This window comes from Sinohyriopsis cumingii, chromosome 1 (assembly GCF_028554795.1).
Source record: "Sinohyriopsis cumingii isolate HCF-2022 chromosome 1, ASM2855479v2, whole genome shotgun sequence".
Lineage (NCBI taxonomy): Eukaryota > Metazoa > Mollusca > Bivalvia > Unionida > Unionidae > Sinohyriopsis > Sinohyriopsis cumingii.
Window position 1 is genome coordinate 150,782,152 of NC_142961.1, and position 23,598 is coordinate 150,805,749.

The window sequence follows — 23,598 nt, forward strand, 5'->3', positions numbered from 1 at the left end:
CGTGGAGAGATTCTTTACGATATAATTCGCCGTTAGGTCTTACAAATTGATCATACTCGCCTTCTTCGGAACTTTTAAACAACCATACTGACACAGGGTTGTTTTTGCTTATTCGGCTGATAGCATCAAATATTCCACTCCAAAAGCTCTCTGACGAGTAATATCTCACAACACGATTTCGTGGAAATATTGTGACTGCATTGGTCCAAGCATGAGCGTTGTGATCAATGATATTTATTGGAGCTCCGTTCCGATTATATTTTGATTTGTATAATACTTCCCCTGTTATCGTTGCTACGGTTATGGGGAATCTTAATGCCTTTTATAACTCAGCGACATCGTTTATTGAGGCTCCTGTATCCTTAACCGATTCAGCCCATTTGTTTATTTTTTCACGTCGCAGATCAGTTAAACCGTTTCCACGCTTCGCATTTTTAAAGTATTCCATTACTCGCTCGGCTACACAATTCAGCTTTGAAAATCTCATCGGGGCAAGATCAATAATGTTGGGGTTTTTTATCGGATAAATTCCGTAAATGACCGCTGTTACATGATACGCTCGAGCGTAATATGGTCTGTCAATCCCAGTCAGCATTCCTGGTTTGGAATCTTTACTTAACAGAGCGGTTTTTCCATTAGCAAGGACAGGGTCACGTTTGTCACGGATAATCCACGTATCATCATCCGAGCGCACAATGAACTTTATTCTGAAATGATATTTCTGATTGAGGTAATCGATAATTGTTTTCGCTCGTGCATCGTTCATTGTAGCGTCCTTGACATCGTCGTCGTGTATAATTTTGAATGTGGACCACACGTGAGATGCTCCATCATTACGAAATTCTTTTTTAGCATCCCTGATAATATCAATCAGACCAGTCAGAGCTCGCCTTCGCGAATCAGGGGTTAGTCTGTCAAGATCTTATCTAGAAGTTCTCCGGGGTTTGATTGCAGATAATCTCTCAAACACATCCATATGATATTTAAGACAAACATTTAAATAAGAAATTATATATATATATATATATATATATATATATATATATATATATATATATATATATATATATATATATATATATATATATATATATATATATAATGCCTCAAGCCAATCAGTGCAAGTGGCTCAAGGTAGGATCTGTAACTCCTTGTAACAAATCCTGCAGAAAACAATTCTGCGGGAAAAATTCCCAAAGCATTCGAAGGGGGAGTTCAGGACCAATACCGTGACTGCGATGTGGTATTGGAGTCAGGGGTAAAATACAGTTGTGCGCAGGATGCGGCGGTAAGCGATACAGGGAACTTAAAAGATATTATAACAAAAAAATAACAATGATGTGCTGAAATGTGAACGCGATTATATAACTAAGTTTTCAGACAAATTATAAATTAGACAAATACATTATTATATAAAATGAATCAGGAATTTGTCCGACATCCTGTCATCAAGAATTACGAAGCGAATCGTAATATTGATATTAGAAATTGCAGGTCGAAAAAAACAGTTGGTACTGTTAACAATCGTGGTGATCTTAAATTTACTGTTGGGGCAAGAAAAATTATCTCTGTCATCGTTTCGTGCACGAGTGTATCATTGGAGAGATCAAAGACGGTCTTGTGATCGATCATATTGACGGAGAGAAACTTAAGAATAATGTATCTAACCTGCAAGTTATTACACAACGCCAAAATGTTGCACGTGAGTGTGCTGGGGGGAAGAGAGAGCCTAAGGCAGTTAAATCCTTCAGTGAAGAGACCGGCAAAGAGATGGTTTTTCAGTCAATGGGCGCGATTGGTAAATATTTCGGTATTAACACCGCTGAGGTACGATATGTTGCAGAAAATACAACCAAATCGGCTTTTTCATGCTCGCATAATGCCTGGATTTCGTTCTCTTATATTTCACTGGTGTTAGATACAGATAACTCCACAGCAATTGTGTAAAAGTCAATGATGGAATTAGCCTCCCTTGATTTTATCAAGGTGATTTCATTGCGCAACATCCCCTCATCATTTTATTTTTGTTTTTTTTTCTTTCAAATATATAATTATATAAATAATGAATTACGAAAATATCAAAGATGTAATTGTTGCTATTAAAAAAATAGAAGAAAACGGAATTAATATATCTGATGAATTAAATCCTAAAAAAATTATGTCTGATTTTGAAGCACTATATGAGGCTAAATTGGAAGGTCGGTATATTTTGCCTGCTCAGTATAAATTTATTTTAAAAAATCCAGACAGAGTTATATAAATCACTAGCTACAATAGAAGAACAGCAACTAGATGAATTTGTCCCTCTCTGCCGTGCAATCGAAAAAATCAGGTTAGCATTGTCTGAAGAATACGAATAAAAAAAAATAATTAATACTCATGCAAGACAGTTGAGAAAAAATCGAGAGTTAGATCCCTTTGATTGGGAAATGGAAGTCAGGTACGTGGAAAAGAAATTGAAAGTGGAATGTCAGTCTCGCACTGACAGTAAAAAAAAAAGTATTTTTTACCCACATCAATCTGATCTGCATCAATTTTTCTTACCCACATCAATCTGACCTACATCAATCAATCTGATAAGTTATTTTCACTTGTATGATCTGCATCTGTTTCACTCTGATCTGCATCTGCAGAGTTAAATAATATTTCCTTAAGCCGATCAATTTTAATGCACGAATGCGCGTAATTTAAAATCTGATCTCTGTCACATGTGATCACACAAATACGTTTTATCAGCAGTTCATCTAACTGTTCCTGCGTTAATAAAAAGTCTTCATTATCGAATACATCAATAACCAAATCAACTGTGCTGACCGGGGACTGCATAAACACCTCTTTGATGTAGTTTTCAAGTGCTTGCTTGTCGTGTATAAAAACTTTCACGTGCTGGTACATATATAATACTCGTTTGATTAATTGGAAATCAGGGTCTGTCAGGAAAAAAAACAAAATTCTTTGCAGTTTTTTTTTTACTGAATTTGTGAGGCATATTACCCTGCAGAATTAACAAATCAGTTGATTTTCATGATTTTGACAGGCATATTGCCCTTCAGAATTAGCAAATCGGATGATTTTCATGATTCTGTCAGGCATATTACCCTTCCGAATTAACAAATCGGTCGATTTTCATGATTTTGACAGGCATACTACCCTGCAGAATTAGCAAATCGGTCGATGTGTACAAAATATATATAAATAAAATATTTTTACTGTTGCTCGTGCACAAAAATTACTTGCTTGTGAATTAGCAAATCGGTCGATTTTCATGATTTTGACAGGCATACTACCCTTCAGAATTGAGAAATTTGACAGTTTTTCAGTAAAAAATAAATTTCTTATAATTCTGAGCGACAGTAAAAAAAACTCTGACTGTCAGGGATTTTTTTGAATGAGATTTTGAAGATTGAAAATCTTTATGATGGAAATCTTTACGATGGAAATCTTTACGATGAGATCCTTAGGATCTTACAAGTAGATTAATATGTAGTGTTTCATTTCTTAAATCAAGAAGGTGGCCAGACTGGTCTGTTAGTTTGAAATTTATTCTTGATAACAGTGGATTATAACACTGCAAATAATCCTGATTGATCGGCTCTTGGACAGTCAGATATCCTAGTGGGTCTTTCGGGGTGAACGAATAAAGAACAAATCCTTGCTGAGCTTGATTTGATATTGTCGTGTCTGTGCTGTAGCTGCCATCGATTACATCACACACAAGACTGACCGCGACCACAGGGGTTATATTTACGATTTCCGGAGATACATGTCGACCTGTCCCTTCGGGGTCATTGTTGTGCCGAAGAATAGTTGCCAGTGGTAGTGTTTTTTTTTTTTTGTATTGTGCGATTATATCAGAAAAAAACTCATCAATGAGATCATTGGTTGATTTTTTTAGTTCGTCTGCATTATACCCGGGAAATTTAAAATTCGGCAGCGTAGCTTCTGTCAGCGAGTATGCTTCCAAAAAATCGTTGTTTATATCTATTTATATTGTCAGTGTAATCAATTGTTGCCTGAATTACTCGCTGGTTAAGGTATTCCATGTCGTATACGAGCTGATTCTATATTTCTATTCGCGTAATGATTTCGCTGCGTGAACTTGTCACGTCAAAAAGATGTTCTTGAAAACTTTGCCGTAGTCGCTCTAGTTGTTGTTTATGTTCTTGATTAATGATTTTAAAATATTTAATAATATAACTTAGGTCAACACTAAAAGAACCAGTTCCTCCTCCGGGAGTTCGTATATAAATAAAATGCCACTCTATATTGTCCTTACCGTAGAAGAAAAAATCGATTCCCAAAGTTGCACTTACTATATCGCGTAGATGTTCTATATATGATGGTTTAATTTCGTGGTATGACTGCGCGTCCGTGACATAATCAGACTTTTTCGGTTCTGGTGGTATCGGTGGTGCTTCGGGTGGAATTTCAGGCCATCCTAACACTGTTCTGATCGAACTCTGATATATATCTACGGCGTAGTCTGGAGTGCTTATTTCGATCGCAGAAGACAGGGTTGGTTCATGAACAGTTATTTTAATCTTGGATTCTTTTCCTGTGATATTTTTTATTCGCCGTTGTAATTCCTCATTGATTTCTTCGATTTGATAAGACCCCGTTGGTATCACAATGACGTTCCAGTCGGGTATACCATCGGGTCGGTTTTTATATGCAAACACGAACGAATTATTTGCTGGTAATCCACCAAACGATTTTGATCTGATATTGGGCCAACTGTGATATACTCGTAATTGTGCTAGTGCGATTTCTTTCACGGGAATTGCAGTTGGAAAATTAATACTAAATTCAGGGTTAGTCGAACTTATCGTTATCATTGAAACTCTCTTGGGGTTTGTATTTTCGACTATCTGCTGAAGTAATTCCGTCATTATTTATCTTTGTTGTTTTTAAATAGCGGGTGCTTTCTTCGTATATCTTAACCATTAACGCGAATTCGGAATCTGATATTGTTGTATCGTCGATGCTTGATGATATCAACGACGATAATTTTGAGTATGCGGACGTGGTTGTGTTTAGTTGTATGACGTAATCGTGCAATTTTGTGCTCGTGCACGAGGATATTTTTTTCGCGATTATATTGAAAACCCCTGCGATTGCAGTTGATGATGAAACGCATATCGTTACTGCGATTGTCACTGGTGTTAGCGCTGATAATACTACTCCGGTGGATGCAACTAACGCGGATACTGAGTATACTAACGCATCCAGGATGACTGCTCGTCGTTTATATTTTTTTACCTTTAGGTTGTATTTGTCGATGAGGGTTTTTAACTCTGATTGCCATTCGCGCACTTGATCGTATCTATATTGTTGCGCATCTAATGTTATTGTTGATGCTGTTAAGGATGTCATTTATTATCTTACGCAGTAACCAAATGAGGTGTTTTAGCTACGAATTCCAAACACCACCAATAAGATGTTGCGGTTAATTTCTTATCATCTGCTTCCAGTATAAACTCCTCTTCGGTTCCCTTGTTTAATATGATAGTAACAACCCCGGAAAACCTGTCTGTGGAATATCGCCAGGGATATTTTGTGAAAATCTCAAATTTTGCAGCACTGAACACAGATAGTCTATACACACCAGTAACTGTTGCGGTATATTTGATAGTTTTACTATTTTCTTTAGACCATGTTGCGAGCCCAGATGATATCGTGTACACTGTGTTGTTAAAACGCCGGGGAGTAACTCCAGGTGGGATTTTAGTCAAACTGGTTTTGTTAACAATTTCAGGAATCCCACTTACGATATCTTGCTGTGTTTTTTCGATCGTGTCAATGTTGGTTTTAATATCAGAAAGTTTTATGTCAACGGTGTGCGGAGTGCCGAAGAATTCTTCTGCGGTTTCATTAACTTTTTGAAATTTCTACGAAGTCTTAAAAACGCGTTTACATGAGCGTCATACTCAGCCCACAGCGTGGATAATCTATTATCTACGGTGCCATAGTTAACGTCAACATATCTTTTCGTTCCAGCATCTTCGTCGGATGTTGGATCTCTTAAAACAACTATTTTGTTCCCGTTCATACTGAGTTCACCTGTCATTGTGTCACCGGTATTTTTTAAGCGATTTGATACAACTTTTTTCATCTCGTCTCTGATGGTTGTAAACGATATACTTGAGTGTCTGATTTTTCCGCTGTCAGTAAACACAGGGATGTTATCCTGGGTGTCTCCAAGAACCCTGCGAACTATGTCATTCCATTTGATATTACTGGTTTCTAGCTTGCCATGTCGGTCCTGAAAAATAACAACCTCATCTGGGTCTATCCCGGATAACGTTAAAAGATTGTCAATTTCATCTTTGGTCGCATATTTTGATAAATCTACCTCACCGCGTTTTTTTTATGTTTGCTTCGATCAGAGATCTTCCGTAAATATCTACCATTATTCTCTTAAGGATTGTTTAAATCGACCCGAGGTATACTCGTGTACAACTTTGTGAGGCGGTTTGGTTGATTTTGATATCGCGTCAAGAACATCTAATACTTCACGGCCACATATTGGCGGATCGGTTAATGTTTGTGTTGGTAGCGTTGAATACCAGACTGGAGTGTTTTGTACTCTACGTGCGTATTTGAGGAATTCAACTGGCAGTGCTAACCCATACGAATCGAAATAGATATTTCCACGTGAATCGATCGCGTAAGCAACCCAGTGAGTTCCTGGACAATCATTGTTATCGAGATTAATAATTCCAGTTTCTGGATTATTTGGTTGTTGTGGTAACTGATCTCGCATAAAGACGCCTTTCAAAATTTTTTATATCTAATTGTTTAGCAGCATCGAGTAAATCAAAATTTGACATCGGTAGAAAACCAGCGGTTTTCAAAACCGTTTTGGGTACCATGAATGCGGAGTTCCTGGAAGTCTTAGACCCCGTCCTTTTTTTGTATCCTTTTCCAATTGCTTTCTTTAATGCCATTCCAGCAGCTGTTCCAACAGCTCCTAACGCGGCTGCTTTTGCGACAGCTGGGGAAGCAACAGCTATCAGTGCTGGTATTGCTGCGAGAAGAGGAAATATACCACCGGTTTTGATTGCAATTTCTTTATCTGACCAGAAGTCAAAGTAACATTAACGTGACTATATGACATTTTATAATAAACGCGATTGATCTAATTGTCTACATGTTTTTGAAAACTACATGTTTTCCACTGGTGCATCAACGAGTCTCATTCGTCCATTAATGCCTTCAAGTAACATTGCCTTATCACCGAGTATGACCGCGATTGCTTTGCAGCGATCATAAACAACTGGCGGACCAACCGCGATTGTTGGTAGGGCGCCGACATGAGCTCGAAAGTATATATCGACAACAGACTGCTTGGATAAATCGAGATGCTCCAACGGGAAGTAATAAATCGGATACAGATTTGTAAAATCAAACTGTGATATCTTCGTCGCAGTATCTATATTTGTGTTACGCACCAAGAATGTCAGCCAACGATGATACGCACGCGCTACCTGATTTTGTGTAAAATTTAGTGATATATCCTGAGATGGTTCTTGTTGCCCATTTATTCTCAACGAGACATCAGTAACATTAAGTTTGTCAAATATCATATGAGATCGTTTTTGGTTATTTTCCCGACTTTTACCTTGCAGCGCAATACAAATATGTCGTGGCGCAGAAATACCTTGTTGCGATGACATATGCCAAGTAAACAAACCCGCGGAAGAAATTTGAGCGGAATCTGTGGTCACTGTTAACCACGATAACAATGATTTACCACCTTGATTCATTAAAGAAAGTAATCGCGGTTCTTCCGTGATCGATGGAGTTAATACAGGCATCCACAGTGAAAGTTTTGTTATCTCTACTTTGCCAACATAAGCAGCATCAGCAGCATCATCAGCATCAACAATACCAGCTCCTCGCCAGATCGCATCATTATCACTTTCTTTTCTGTAAAGCACGATTGTGTGTTTAACTCCAAAGATAACCCTTCTAATATCCCTGCAAAATCCAAAGATATGAGTTAGTGGAATCGCACACGAAAAATTCATATTGTCTCCTAACAACATTGCTCGGCGTGTTGCAAATCCTAAGTTGTGATTGTTATTAACACTTACAACTACCGACTCCACATTTGCGTCATCAGCAGCGGAAGAGTGTTTTTTTTGGTCGTCTCATAGTATACTGAATATGGTCAGCGTTGTCGGTGATATCTTTAGCAAACATCATTGATGGGCCAGCAGATCTTGTGTAATCGTCAGAGTATCTTGCTAGACCAACTATTGTTGTAGCAATATCAACATCACTTTGAACTGATTCGATATTTTTTCCATCAATCATGTAAGCGGTGCTACTAAACAGTGCCATAATTCCATTATTGACAAAACCAACTCGGTCATTGGCATTGTAGTTATTATTATTCTTCTTCACAAGTCTACCTTCCACTTCAATAAAAGCCTCATGGGGTAGAAAATATCTACTTGTATCATGAACTTGAAGTTTGATACGCCCTCGTTGATTTGGGGTTTTTGCATCATAGGAATAAAATTGATAATCACGCACTGAGCAATCTCGCTCAACCGGCTCATCTATGTTAAATGCTGGGTCGGATATGCGTTTGAACATTTTATACTATTGCGTATTTTTCCAAATGGTGATTATCTTCGTCGCACACGAAGTCCACTTCTTGCTATCAAATTTGCTGCTAGTTTTTGATTTGCAGCTTCATTTATCACCTTACTGACATCCGCGGGCATAATTTCAGTACTCGGAAATTTCACCGGTGGTTTTCGTCTTATTAATCGCGCTAGTCTTTCTTTGATTGTCGAGAGCACCTTACCAGCAGCGCTAACAATTGCACCAGGAGCTTTTTCACTAACAACATTAATGGCTTTCATCGATAATTGTTTTGCAAGAGGACCAAGTTTTGGTGCTAACCTTGCAAATAATCTTTGAGTCACATCACCAAGTCTGTCTCCGTAAGCTGCTCTATAGATTGGTAATCGTGAGTTTACTGCTCTGATCTGCACAGTTGTATGTCTGTTATATATGACCATTATGCTATTTACTATTGCTTAATCGCTGTAATCATCAACGAGTTCATCAACGAGTTCTCGGTAAATACCAGCATCCATGACACCACCTTGAAACAATCGCCTACAAATATCAGCTGCTTCATTAATTATTTCTGGTGAGTTATTTCCGGCTCGTTTTCGTCTTATAAGAACTTCTAACCGTGAAACGTCATTGAAAATACTATCAGGACAGGGAATAAAATCACACACCCCCCAAACCTTTACCGGATGTTTTTTTATGCTAGTCGGCTGTGTTGTTATCAGGGTTGTTTTTAATGGTGTTGACAGATCTGCGGTCACAACAGGGCTTGCAACTCTCCTTGCTTTAACATCTTCCTTAAAGTGTTCAAACTCAGCTTTGTATTTTTCCGTGACCCGACTAATATCTTTGTGTGTAGTAAACACCAACCGTTCCCATTGGTCATACCTTAACAATGGTGAACCCGCCTCTAGGTAATTTTCATGATCATCAAATTCACCTACAAGATCAACCGCGTTATCGTAATTTTTTGTCTTAATATTTTTTGCTACATCCTCCTTGATTTCTGCCTTACCAGGTTTGTATTCCGGCGGAGCTTCGGTGCCAGGTAGCGTTTCTGACGCATCTACAAAACCCTCTCCAGGCGATCTTGCTGTAGCGATATCAGTTGGAAGATTTCGTAAAATCTTTTCTGTTTTTTAAGTTCTCCTCGCAATTTTTTCAGCTTGCTCAGCGGTCTGTTTTAATATTGGAAAAATACCCTTTCTCCATTCCTATTCCTCCTTAATATCATCCTTAGGATCCCCCAGTAAAGCTCTTTCAGTAGCTGTTTTGACGAGTTTAAATAATTGTTCTGTGGCAGCCGCGAATTCAACTTGTGCTTGTTGTAGCGACTGTACATTTTTCTTGAACTCATCTTTTACAGGGATATATTTCTTAAGTGCTTCTTCTCGCTCTCTGGCTAGTCTAGCTGTGTAAGATTCCGAATGCACCATATTATTATATAACAATTTTTTGATTCATAGCAGCATGGAGGGCGACGACAACGAATTGGTTCATTTGGTAAATCGAAGCGCCATTAATGAGTTTTTCAACCAGAAACCATATTTAGACTAACTCAGGAGGACCCCCAAGGAGGGTTTATCTCCAAGGGTTCCTCTTGAAACGTAGTCGACGTTATTTCCGGTTGAAACCTTTTTTTTTTTGGAAAGTTTATTTCGACATTTGGAACCTTATAAATGTTGTAGGATTCGCCCCCCCCCCCCGCTGCTACATGATATTTGGAGGATACACTTACCAAGTTAATAAAAATGCAATTAGCCGTCCTATATTTAAACCGATTAAAAAAATTTCTTCATGCAATCGATTGAACGACCGAATTCAATTGCCCAGCATGCTTGCATAACTTGGTTGCTTTCAGATTCAACGTTGGTGACAGGTTACAGTCAGTGCATTCCTTTTGGTCCTTTCTTTCACATCCAGTCTTTTTCGGATCATCAACCGCAATTTGGTTGTCTGCTCTCTAACCTCTATGTATAGGAATATATATATATATATATATATATATATATATATATATATAGAGAGAGAGAGAGAGAGAGAGAGAGAGAGAGAGAGAGAGAGAGAGAGAGAGAGATTTCCCTTTTAAATATAAGTAAATAGACAACCGAAACATTTGTCGGGTTTTCACTTGGAATCGAACACTATTCCCTCTCTCGTTACGTCAGATATCGTCAGATCGTAATTCAACAGAAACTAAGGCTAATATGGGTCATTTAGCAGCCTGACAGCTGATATACCAACCATAGTACAGAAGATTAATGTATATCCCTAACCGAACTAAACTGAACTTTGACATAAAATATACATAGGAAACCCGAACCCCCTCCTGTAAACGATGAAACTTTGATGGCCTTATTTGTCGGCCATCAGGCGCTCGATTTCTCGGCTAAAAGAATTCGCATCTTATTATACAAATGAATCAATAACATTTACTTCTTGTCTTAATTCAAAATCAATCAATCCCCTGGCCATGGACATTAAACATCGTAGCACAGCGACTTAATAAGGTACCTAAACCCATTTGTCAATTTAATTTGTTACGTGTCACACTGACCGCGGCAAGATTAGCTCAGTTATGTGTTATCGTAGCATCTCACAAATTCACACTGTTACAAAGGCCTCCATTTGAAGTGTAAAATCCGGGAGTTTGCTGTCTGAATTTTTAAGATGTATCCCAAATTACCTCCTAAACGTCCTCAGGTGAACCCTTCACCTCAGACTCCCCCAGTCGACTTTAACAATCAGCCTCTACGTTTTCGCTTCCCTTTCTATACCCCGCCTCGACCTGGCATTGTTAAAGAAATAATGACCATCTCATAAACCGTCCATTTGTCAACTTAGCTTGAGCTAAATAGGCGAGTGGTTGGTGGTCAGTTCCCGATATAAACTTTCGTCCATACAAGTAACGGTGGAATTTAGATATGCCAAACATAATTTCCAGGCATTCTTTCTCAGAGCCGAATACTTGCGTTCTGCAGTCGACAATTTCCTACTACCATATGCAACCGGAAATAAGTTACCATTATACTCTTACAATAACACTGGCCCATAACCTCTGTCAGAAGCGTCAGAACGTAAGACAAAGTCATTGTTACATCTAGTAATTTCACTACTGCGTCTGACGTCTGCCTGTCCTTCGATGTCTGAAATGCTCGTTCAGAAGCGTCTATCAATGTAACCTTCGTCGGATCTTTCATCCTAGTCAAGTCTGTAAATGGGATAACAATAATACTAAAGTTCTCAACATACCAGTCTAATCCAAGACTTTAAAAGTCATGAACATCCTCCGCTGTAAATCTGTTGGTGTATCGAACAAGCCACACATTTCTTGGTAAGCATGAAGAGTAGATAAAGTGCGATGAAATGTCTTCTTCATACAAGTGTAGAGAAGTCATATTCATCACCAATCGCATCACTTTAAAAGGGAGTTTATCTGCACAGATACAGAATTCACAGGAATCGCAGTCTTGTGCAACGAGTTCCTTCAAAGTACTTGGTAATTCACAAAGCCTTTATCGATATCATTGACTTTCTTCCACGGAATTTTGTGAAATACTGATGTCGTGGCATGAAGAGTTTTGTGACGTATTTGTAGTTTATCATTATCTGTCCATTTTGAACATTTTCGAAGAAATCAATCTTTATACAGCAATCAGATATCCATGGCTACAATGTGTATGCTATTTCGGATACAATAGTTGTTTGCATCTCACATGAATTAGTACAAAGTCTCTATAAAATCGCATTTCCACTGGTAGATTCTAATGTAATGTTCTAAGTTAGTCAATCACACGACTGTTATTTTTGAGGAAATACTCATACGCTGGCCAAAAGGAATCTGCTGGTAAAATGTAGCAAAGACATCAAGTCATTAATCCACACATCGCATATCATGAAGAAGTCTCTAGGCAATACTTTTTTTAAAAAAAAAGTACTTTTGCAATTCTGTCAGCCTTTTCCTCGATTTATTCCCATTGAATTTTGTTTAGAACTCCATTGTAGATCCAAAGTCTTCTCAGATCTGTTAGTTCGTCAAATGTCTGACCATTTGAACACTTTCACAGTAATCAGGCTTCTTATTGCATCCTGATATCAATGATTAACACGTTTATGTCGTAGACGATACAATTGTTCTTTGCGTTTTGCTTGAATCCGCACGAACTCTCTGAAAAGCATTCTCATAGCTGTAAAAGTAAACGACAGATTCTGTTCTAAAGTAGTGGCATTATGCTTGGGAAGTTAGTGATAGCATGGATACCATCTGACATGTTCAAGAAAAGCTGAATCTCTATACCCCTAATGAAACCACAACTGAAACACTATACTTGGTTTCTTCATCCCAGGTAAACAAATCCTCCTTTCACCAAAGTTTTCGGAGTGGAGATATTTGGACGATATCCTTGTTTTGAATGTCTGCAATCGACTTCAGAAAATCCCAGAAGATTTACAATACCAGGGAAAACGTGCACTCTTCTTTGAGTTGTGATTCTCGACGAGTCAGTGGCATCCAGAGTGGTTTGTGAGTGCAAATACGAGATCCACATATAAGCCCATGAACAACATCGCTTTCGATAGCAGAACAAGATCGTTCTACATCGCTAAGGTCGATGGGTACAGCATCACTCTGGTCACAGCATACATCATCACTCTGGTTGCAACTTTACAGAACATGGAATTGGTGAGTCTATCACACTATGTCTATGTGGAATTCGTCTTTTTCAGTGGAAAGTCTTGAGTCACAATCATCTTGTCTGTGTAATTTTTATACTGGAGAACGGTACCTATACGGTGCCGTGTTGTGATCTTAAAGTCACACTTGTTTCTTTTAAACAATCTAATTTTACTTTTCCAAGGACTACATTATGATCTGACAAACGTATAATCTTATGAGTAATAAACATGGAGAACCTTCTCCTGAGTAATTTTTGTTTTAAAGCTAGATGCTTACAATTCTGCCCTGGAAACGCTTCCAAGACATCACCCAAACCCAGGGGTCCATCACACAAACCTTCTGCTTACTTGTTTACGCGCCAGTCTCTCCAAACAATAACCCTGAATCCAACATGTGATTTGCCTCATATTTAAATGTAATACGATAATATCATTCGCTTTCTCTCTATATGCCACTCCTGCCCCTGAGCCAAATCCCTACATACAGAAACCCAAAGATGCTGGTCAATGGTTCTTGATTCACTTCGTTCGTTATTGATCGTTGTTGTATGAAGCAAGCCAAAACAATATTTGTCGCTCGGCTATGATTTGATGCAGCTGAAAGAAACTGATCCAATAACATTGCTCGTTTCATTTACGTATGAAGAAAGTTGGGAATAAGTATAGCAGCCTCTATAGATAACGACACATTGCGTAAGTAAATTTATACAATTGAAATCTTTTACATATTTTTTGTTTCCTTTTGAGTAAGGGCATGTGGATATCAAGGTAGTCATTGCAATGAATACCTACCTGGTCAAGCAACGAGCTCTCTGACTGGTCATTTATGCATATAGGCAGTAACTCTTCATCTGCAAGAGGGCGCAAGTTTAAAGCAATGTTTTTGTCTTTTAGTTAGCTCCGTAAGCAAAGGGTAAATGTGATTCGAACTGGATAGCCGACCCATGACTTGCGAAGATGAGGACGACGAGGTTATGAATTAGTGCACTTTAATTTGAAGTTTTTCTATGATCCATAATTTACTCACCCTTTACCCAATTCAATTCATATTTGGAACATACTGCTATTATTATATCATGAGAATGGTTTTCTTTTCTCTCTAGGGCTATTTGTTTTAGGACCAATACTATAAATTCTCTTTTGTTTACATCTATTTTGATAGAATTTCATCCTCATTAAAACATATTGTTCGGTAACCAAAGGCCCAAACCCCCTTCAGTCAGACTGTCAAGGCCAAACTAAATGTTTTAAGTGTTTCAGTATCACGGAAGATCAGGGAAGAGATAAAGTAGTGACCAGTTTAACAGTAGTCTCCCCCTAGACTATTGTTTTTAATTTACAGTCTTTTTAATGTTTCAGAATTTTTATTTTGTGCTTACAAATTACAACATAGATTTTTAATACTATCATAGGTTCTTCTGTGTATTATAAATACTTTTTCCAAACGCAGTGTAACCGTTCTGGGATATCGACCAATTCAGTTGATGCGGTGTGAGGGTAGGATAGGGTAAGAGGGATGTCCATAAGAACGTGGGAGGGTTAATTTGGTGTTCCTTACCAGGTTTGCACGAATTTCTTTTTGCATCAGGTGTCTCAAATGTCTCAAAAACAACCACATATTAAAGAGAGAGGATTTTATGAAAAGATTCAACTCTATTTGCGATGGAACAACCTGTGCCATAGTTTCAAGTTTCCAGCCAAGACATTTTTTGCTTATAAGTGAAGCTTACCACAGTCTATAATATATGGAATGATTGTATAATTTGTTACTGGCATCACCGGATGAATGATACTGTTCATTAAGTGAAACTATATATTCATAGCGCAAGAAAAGTTGGACTGATATAAAAAGGAACATAATAATAGCACGATGATGTTGAATTAATCTACATATACTCCAGTATAAATACAGACAGATAGAAAGATAGCGATCAGCTGCTTCAGTAAACGAATCTGAATATCCTTGTTTACCGGGAAATTTAGAGTGGTCCATTAAAACAATTCATTGTCTTTATTACTGTTATTCCTATGCATTATAAACTCGATCCATTTAATTTATCGAGATGGAATAGAGCAAGCCGGATTTAAGGCGGACCAAATGGGCAGTAACTCACCAGTCTCTGGAGTCAACATCCAGTCCCACAGTTACCCTGGCCGGGGGTGGGGGGTGGGCTTTTTGAAATTGCATGAAATTGCTCCAGGGCATCCTGTCAGACTAATCAGGTATTGGTAAACACGCTTAACAAATACCGAATAAAGGACATATAGTCTTTGTATTTGATAATTTGAGGACGTTAGTAATGACTTAACTGTTTCAAATTAAGTTTATTGTCGACGCTAAGCTTCATTTTATAATAGATTTTACTTCCGTAAATTTTAACGTGCGGCCAACCCAAAAGAGCGCTGCATTTGCAGGTGTGTTAGACATTTTTAGTTATGCATGCTTACGTACACACATGTGTGTACGTTTGGAAATATGCACCTATATGAGTTTACTCGTGCGTGCGTTTGAGCGTACTTCAGTCCATCCATCCATGCAGACAGACAAACATTTGATGCAAACATAGACAGACGCATCCCTGTCTGAAGAAGTAAACCAGTACATACGAAGTTACTGAGTTACGTAAACAAATTATATACATGCAGGCGAAAGGAATAATAAAACAAAACTGGATAAGGATGTATAATGATCACTCGTCCCGCTCTTAAATCAAGCAACAGTATGGCATTCATTTACCACGGATCTACATATCTACCTGCCATCATTTGCTGTTAATATTTCACCAAAGAAATGAGTGAAAATAGTGTTGAAATTGGATCGAACGTTCCACACAAAATCACATTAATACCTCTCCCCTTCCCACCCCTACCATACTCTCACACCCTCAGTCCCCCGAAAAAGATAAAATAATTAAGAGATTTTTCTCTGGGAAAAATACTTTTCCGTTGAGACCCATATATTCCAACATTTTGCAATATCCCAGTCCTACAATCTCAAACTTGTGAGCTGTCGAAGGAAATGTGATAACTTAGTCTTCCACATTTCAAGGAGACCATGTCATGTGATTTGTACAGTTTGATGTAATGACTGTTTGCAAAGACTTTATTTTTTTTAAAAAGTAAATTTTTTTACAAACAAAGCACAATTTCTGTGAAATTGCTTTCATATTTTCTTTTAGCTTTGTTAAAAGTTCATACTCGATTTTCAGACTGAACAGTCGCCTTTCTTTAATCGATACTCGTTTTATATACTCGACGTTCACTTTTTTATACTTGATATTATCGTTTCTGAACTCGATACTGAATATTCTTTCCTCGATATTTGCTTCTTTAAATTGTATAGTCGCTTTTCTAAACTGGACACTCGCTTTTCTTTACGAATCATTGTGAGGAAGATACATCTAACATTCAGCGATTGCTAAGCCTATTTATTTTTGTCGAATTACAAGCTCTTGTAGCATATCTTGAAAACTTCCAAGGACCCTGGTGATGCATCAGGTGACCATTAAGGTCTAGAAAACTGTAGGATTGTGAGGGAAAATAAAATTGCCTTTAGATGTACAGCCATTAGTTCCAATACTTGTCTCAGCTCCAGGATCTAACCTGGAGACAAAATGTTCTCAAACGAGTGTGTTTATCGGACAGTTTCTGCTTGTGTAAGTTAAGAGCAACCCTTCTGACTGTCTGTATAATTGTTGTGGTTGTTAGTGACCTTCCTTTTTTAATGAAGGGATCAGTAAGTCCCGACAACCTGTAAGTTTCTTTCTTCTTTTTTTTGTTGGTGCATTTGGTCGAAACACGATTGTTCTAATTTGATCAAAATGAGAGAGAGAGAGAGAGAGAGAGAGAGAGAGAGAGAGAGAGCACAGCTGCACTTCAGGGTCGAACGTCAACAAGATGGGTCCATCATCAGTGTCTCAGGATATATCGGTACGACAGGAAACAGATAAATTACATCCGTGTAATGTATTTATCTACTGTCCATCCACTCTCTTTTACTTCCTGCAATTCACATCAGGTATATATTATGAATTAAGCCGTCCCTACCATGATATACACTGGTTGTTCAAGATGAAACTATTTTTTTCTTTCCTCTGTCTTATTCTTTGTTCTATTTCGCTTGGATTCAATGTCAAACACGGAGGCAAATTACCGATTCCAACGGATGGAAAGAAAGCTCAAATGATCGCATCCCTTGCCATAAAGACAATTGGCCATGGAGCTAAGCTTCTTGGGATTATAAACGCTTGGAGACAGGTAATTTTCATTTCAAAATATTTTAATTTAGTATTTCCACATATCGCCTTGAACTAAATTTGAACAAATTCCAGGCAAGAAGTCCGTAAGATCATTGTGATAGACTTCTGAACAATATGCTGAAAAGAAAATAGTTTTGCATAATTCTTTTATCGTTTTAAGTTTTACATGTGACGTTGACTTTCTTTCTATACGTACGTTCCGACTCGAAAAGTTATTCTCGTTTGAGCAACGAACATGATTTGTCTTTTTTTTTAGCTTTCTTTAAAGGAGATGTGCCTGCACATAAATACCACATTCATTATTAGCGTGATACCAGATAGTGACGACGTACAGTACCTAATTAGCCAAAAATAAAACGTGGCGGTAGATCAGCATCCTGTAAAGGAAAAAATAATTTCAGAGAAAAAAGGTGTATCGGAGTGGACAGGTTCTGTCTCGTTTGGACGATTCGCGTGATCTTATTTATGCTACGGTTTCGCTCCACAACTATCATTGAATTTCACCTTCTGGCACGTATTTTGTCCGCATGAGGTTCAATCTCTCTCGTGAAAAATGCCCATCTCGTGTATTAGACGGTAAATACAATCCTATATCTGTGTAGGTGATTTTACTATGTTTTCAAGTTACACTTGCGCTCCACCCGTTCAAACACAGTATGTAAACTAGCAACATGCTTAAAAAAATAACCCAAATTTAGTATTTTAGCCATGGTGCTGTTTGATAAAAGCATTGTCCTATAACTATATTCGCAAGGGCATACATTGAGAAGGGAGGTAGAGGTTAGGTTGTTGTAAACCATTGCGGATATATATATATATATATATATATATATATATATATATATATATATATATATATATATATATATATATATATATATATATATATATATATATATATATATATATATATATGTGTGTGTGTGTGTGTGTGTGTGTGTGTGTGTGTGTGTGTGTGTGTAGTGGTGTCTGTATGGTTTTGTTTATCGTTATCTAGGAAATGATCAACCACTATGTTATTGCCCGGATCGAATAATTAATAACATATTAACATAAATTATGAACTTAAGGGACTGAATCACAGAAAACTGAGCAGAGATATAGAATCGAATAGCGCTTTCCCCCGTATGTAAATGCAAAAATTTAACATGACACGTGAATGATTCGCTTTTCTCTCAGAAATAGGGCTACAAAATTATGCGAATTTCAATCAGCCGTTCGGTTACTGATAGAAGCAATTTCATCATATGATCGAGTGAAAGATCGACTCAAATTGCCGACATGACAGCATCACCTGGTTGCTTCCGGTCTTTTCCCAAATCACTGCTTTCCAATTCGCTGCTGCTGATCGGTCGGCATTTCCGTCTCTTTCCTTCTCTCTCCCTCTTTACTAGCCTCTTTGGGTTATCAACCTCTTGGTTGCAGTCTGCACTGTCTTTCCACTGTCTTTCCACTGTTCAGTCCGTATGGAACTATCTTGGATCTCCTTGTGCTTTATCCGAGATTCGCAACCCCCTATGAAGTCGGATCTTTCCCCTTTTCGTGCTTGGGTGTTCACTCAGAGCTCATAGTTTTGTATTCAAGCCCTGAGGCAATAATACGGGGCTATATACCCTCCAACTCCACGACAACAAGGACATATTGATTGCCTAAATGAAACTTATTCAACGGATTCTTCCTGGAATAACATATGTTCATATACATCGAAATGTAAGAACTCGCTTTTAACCTTGTGCAAAGTACAGAACGGTGGACTTGAACCTTATTGTTACATTGCTTGCTCCTCGCCCAATCTATAATTAATTTATCCAAATATAACGACATGGGACCAGTCTACGCGTTTTATTACCAGTGATGTGACGCATGTGATGGTTTTCACACCTCAGTCATGTCATCGAGCGCCAGAGTAACGCTGAGAGAAATAATCACTTTCCGCGATAATTTCTGATTTTATAAAGGTTCATTAGTGATGCTGTAGTCATAGGAAGAATGGCAATAAATACACAGAAAACGCCTTACATTAATCTGGTTCAAGCATTTTTAACCGGTTTAACCACTTTAGAATGTTTTTTAGAAAAAGTGGGTCACCAACATTTGACCCTCCACAAGCTTTTCTTTTTTTCAAGACAATAAAATGGCTAACTATACTTGCTGAGTGAACCACTTTAAATCGGTTTTAAGAATTAAATAAAAAAATAACTAGCTTACCAATATATTTTGTTTTTCCTTCTTTGGTTGTGGGGGTTGGAGAGGGGATTAAAAGCACTTCTCTTGAGGTATGCTTTTACAGTTATCATAAATGTTGGCTGACCAAGCTGGAACACTATCCACCATTTTCAGAAATAACTAAACTCTCATTTATGATTACTACTTCATACATTTAGAAACACCATTTTCAAAAAGTACCATTACTACATTTGAAATTGGTTTAAAATAATTATCCATCAATGCAAACAAAGAGTCGTAACATATTGATATGAAATTGGATTGCTTCTTGTTTCTACGTCAGTGTCTTCCGGCACATGCCATTGAAGGTTTACAAATTGTGCACCATTTCCCTCCAAAGCGAATAGGTCTAACATAGTTTCGTGATGTGTCATTGTAGAAAATAATTTTCCTCACTGAAACCGAGATCATATTTCAGTAGGTGTCGTGGCATTGTAAGAAAGTGAAGACTAGAAGACAAATTTGTTATTCCCTGTTCCCAGATCTTAAGTGATTACCGATGTGCCCTGTAAATTTGTTCATACTAAATGCGTACACCGGTATGCTCGATTAGGTAATACATGATAAGTAAGTATACGTTGTTTCTAGTAGTTCTTCACTGATAACGTCTTTATATTAATATATATATATATATATATATATATATATATATATATATATATATATATATATATATATATATATATATATATATATATATACATATATATATATATATATATATATATATATATATATATATATATATATATATATATATATATATATATATATATATATATATATATATGATCTTTTATCAGCTGTAACTTTGCAGACACCGAATAGTTTTAATCAGTATGTGTAGCCTATACTAATAAAAAAATTATCAACCCTTATACAACTAGTATGTCGTCTGCTTTTTGTTTGTTTGTTTTAATGCCTGTATACGTAACGGTTTGATTGTTAGTGCTGGTTTTTTGGGGGGTTTTTTTGGTGATTGAACAATATATAATATCCTGCGAGGGGGGGGGGGTCAACCAAATTTTCGCCGATGAAAATATCGCTAAATTCCAAAACATTTATGACAATCTGAAGTTAAAGAATAATTTTACCCATGATCACCAACTCTGCATCTATTTGTTTTCTTCCAGATTATTGCCGGCCAGAAGTACATAGAGGATATTGAAATTAGATTCCCCTTGTACGAGGTGAGTATTCTTATAATGAAAAGTTTTAAATATATAAAACAATTTCACGCTAAATTAAATTTCACAAGGTACCTGTTCGTGTACTCACTTTTTTAAAATAAAAATGTTGTTTGTACAATACTAAATGCCACCGAGCCCCTTTGTGATTTTTGTTTGTTTTAATTATCATATGATATTATATGTATTAAAAGTCGAACAATGCTGGTAAGTCCCTTCAATTCATAACACAGTCCTTTCGATTCATAACACAGTCCTTTCAGTTCATAACACAGTCCTTACAATTCATAACACAGTCCTTTCAATTCATAACACAGCCATTTCAATTCATAACACTACTATCCGGCTCATATGCTTGTGCAAGCTTTGTTAAATGTTATGTTGTTTAGGAAACCCCAACAATTATCTTGGAAACTGCTCTGACTTCGGACAGGCGAAGCACATAACTTAGCTTGTGCCGGAAACGGAGATCGAATTATCCCAAAATAGAACGGCCGATCGACAGACCGAAGGATGGAACAATGGAATGATAAATAGATAATTAGATAGATAGATAGATAGATAGATTATTTTAGAATTATTCATTTAAATCTACAGGTGAAGTTGTGTCACGTCGAGTTAGTGCAGCAGCTGTGGATACCACGTTCAAGTTTATCATTATCTTGCGTAAGTATAGGTAGCAAGCTTAGAGTGTTTTTGAAAAGTGAGGCGATACATATAATTTATGAAAACATTTTGACTCATATCTTTTAGCCAGATGATCATGGGAAACATTATAATCTGTATTTGGACAAGTACAGAAATATACAATTGAATGTGTATGTCACCTCATCTTCGCCAGCCAAGGTTCCGATGTGTTAACCCCATCTGCACTTTGGCGGATCGTTAAGATATTTCATAGCTTTTTACCAGCGATACTTATTGGAGTTCATGAGTTATTTCCCTTAGTTTGTAAAGCCAATTAACCAATAACGTATAACAGCAGTGCATTGTACGTCGGCCGAAACTGGTGGCGGCACTTGACCCTCCAAAGGATACTTTGTAAGTTTAACATGAAAATATGATAATATACGAGATAGAAGCAATTACAGGTGTATTTGAGGGAAAGGATGTATTTGTACAAAGTGGAAAATTGCTTATGTACGAGTCCATTCCAGCTGTGTGCTCCCTTTGTCTCGATCTAGTAGGAACAATGTTCAAATCTGAACAACCTGATTTTGATTGGATGCGGTTGCTTGCCGCCGCATCGAATGAAATTCACAGATCCGAAACATCGATACATCTGAACGATCCGCCAAGGTGTAGGTAAGGATAACACATCGGAACCTTGGCTAACGAAGATGATGTCACCTTCAAACAAGCAATTTAACCAGCGCATGCGCGACCATGTAGGCAAACTAGGCGGTCGCGTAAATCGTCAGGCTTACAAGGGCGCCAAATTAGACGGAAGCGATTTTTTTTCTTGCCAAAGTCATAGTTCGCCTAGAGCGCTAAAGACGACTGGGCCGGTCCCAAGTTTAACAGCATGAACAAATACCTGACAGATTATTTATTTCCTGATTATGTTTTTTAATTTGAATGAATTTGCAGTAGAAAACACATATCACATGTCGAAAAGTTCGGTTTCTCATAATTAAATTGTTTTTGCACAATACAGTGTAAATTAAGTTTTTTGAAGTTTGTTAATAGTTTTTTTTTTCATTTCAAATCTTACCATCGAAATATATAACTAATTATTGGAGCTCATGACATAAATACAGATAAAGTATAATTCAGTTTTCCAGCTTTACATTTTTCTATTTCCATCAAAAGGCTAATAAATGAAAGCAACGGATCAAATATGTACGGAAATAACTCTTGATTTATATCTGATTGGACGGAAATAACCATTCATTTATATCTGATTGCAATATGTACGGAAATAACTCTTGATTTATATCTGACTGGACGGAAATAACCATTGATTTATATCTGATTGCAATATGTACGGAAATAACTCTTGATTTATATCTGATTGCAATATGTACGGAAATAACTCTTGATTTATATCTGATTGCACGGATCAAATGTGTAAGGAAATAACTCTTGATTTATATATGATTGCAGGTACCGAAGTGGAGGAAGGGATCAAACATCATGATACCAATGGTTCAGTGAAACTCACAAAAGAGATCAAATGTTGATGTTTTGGAGTTTCTTTCCTTGTGATTTCTATAATTCAACAGTTTGATTTAAATAATTGTTTTCCTGATATGTTTTTTACTTATATCTGACAAGAGGCATCATCTTCATATTTTTTTAAATAACAAAACAAAAGTTATATTATAATCGTGTAAAGTTAATGAATAGTTCTGAGATAATATAATTTTCTAGAACATATATTGAAACATGCATAATCTTGTCCGTTTGACAGGTGCCATGTCTGGCACGTGTTCACGGAAAGGTGTTAAAAATTCATCATTGTAGCATATAAGCCACCACCAGTTTAATACATATCGGCCTTGCGTATGTTATATGTACATATCAGGCTTTACATACGTAATATTGTGATATCAGTTATATATGATTCCGTTAAATAAGAGACAAACTGTATATCCTGTACATATTCACCGTTTGAATGTGGTAAATAAAAGATAGTGACCATAAAATAATTTGTGATA

General features: G+C 37.1%; 2 protein-coding genes across 2 annotated transcripts in view; one reads left to right on the top strand and one right to left on the bottom strand.

The window, feature by feature from the left end:
• Positions 1–11,989, bottom strand: part of LOC149808150 (S1 RNA-binding domain-containing protein 1-like) — an 84,077-nt gene extending 72,088 nt beyond the window's left edge. Inside the window, exon 1 of the mRNA XM_089973899.1 lies at positions 11,845–11,989. The gene's annotated coding sequence lies outside the window, so the exon portion shown is untranslated. The remainder of the gene's footprint in view (positions 1–11,844) is intronic.
• Positions 11,990–17,269: 5,280 nt separating this feature from the next.
• LOC149808151 (uncharacterized) lies at positions 17,270–23,589 on the top strand. Its single transcript, XM_089973925.1, has 4 exons — positions 17,270–17,523; positions 20,885–20,941; positions 21,536–21,604; positions 23,045–23,589. The coding sequence occupies exons 1-4, from the start codon at positions 17,338–17,340 to the stop codon at positions 23,093–23,095; spliced, it is 363 nt and encodes a 120-aa protein (XP_089830051.1). The 5' UTR covers positions 17,270–17,337; the 3' UTR covers positions 23,096–23,589.
• Positions 23,590–23,598: the final 9 nt, after the last annotated feature.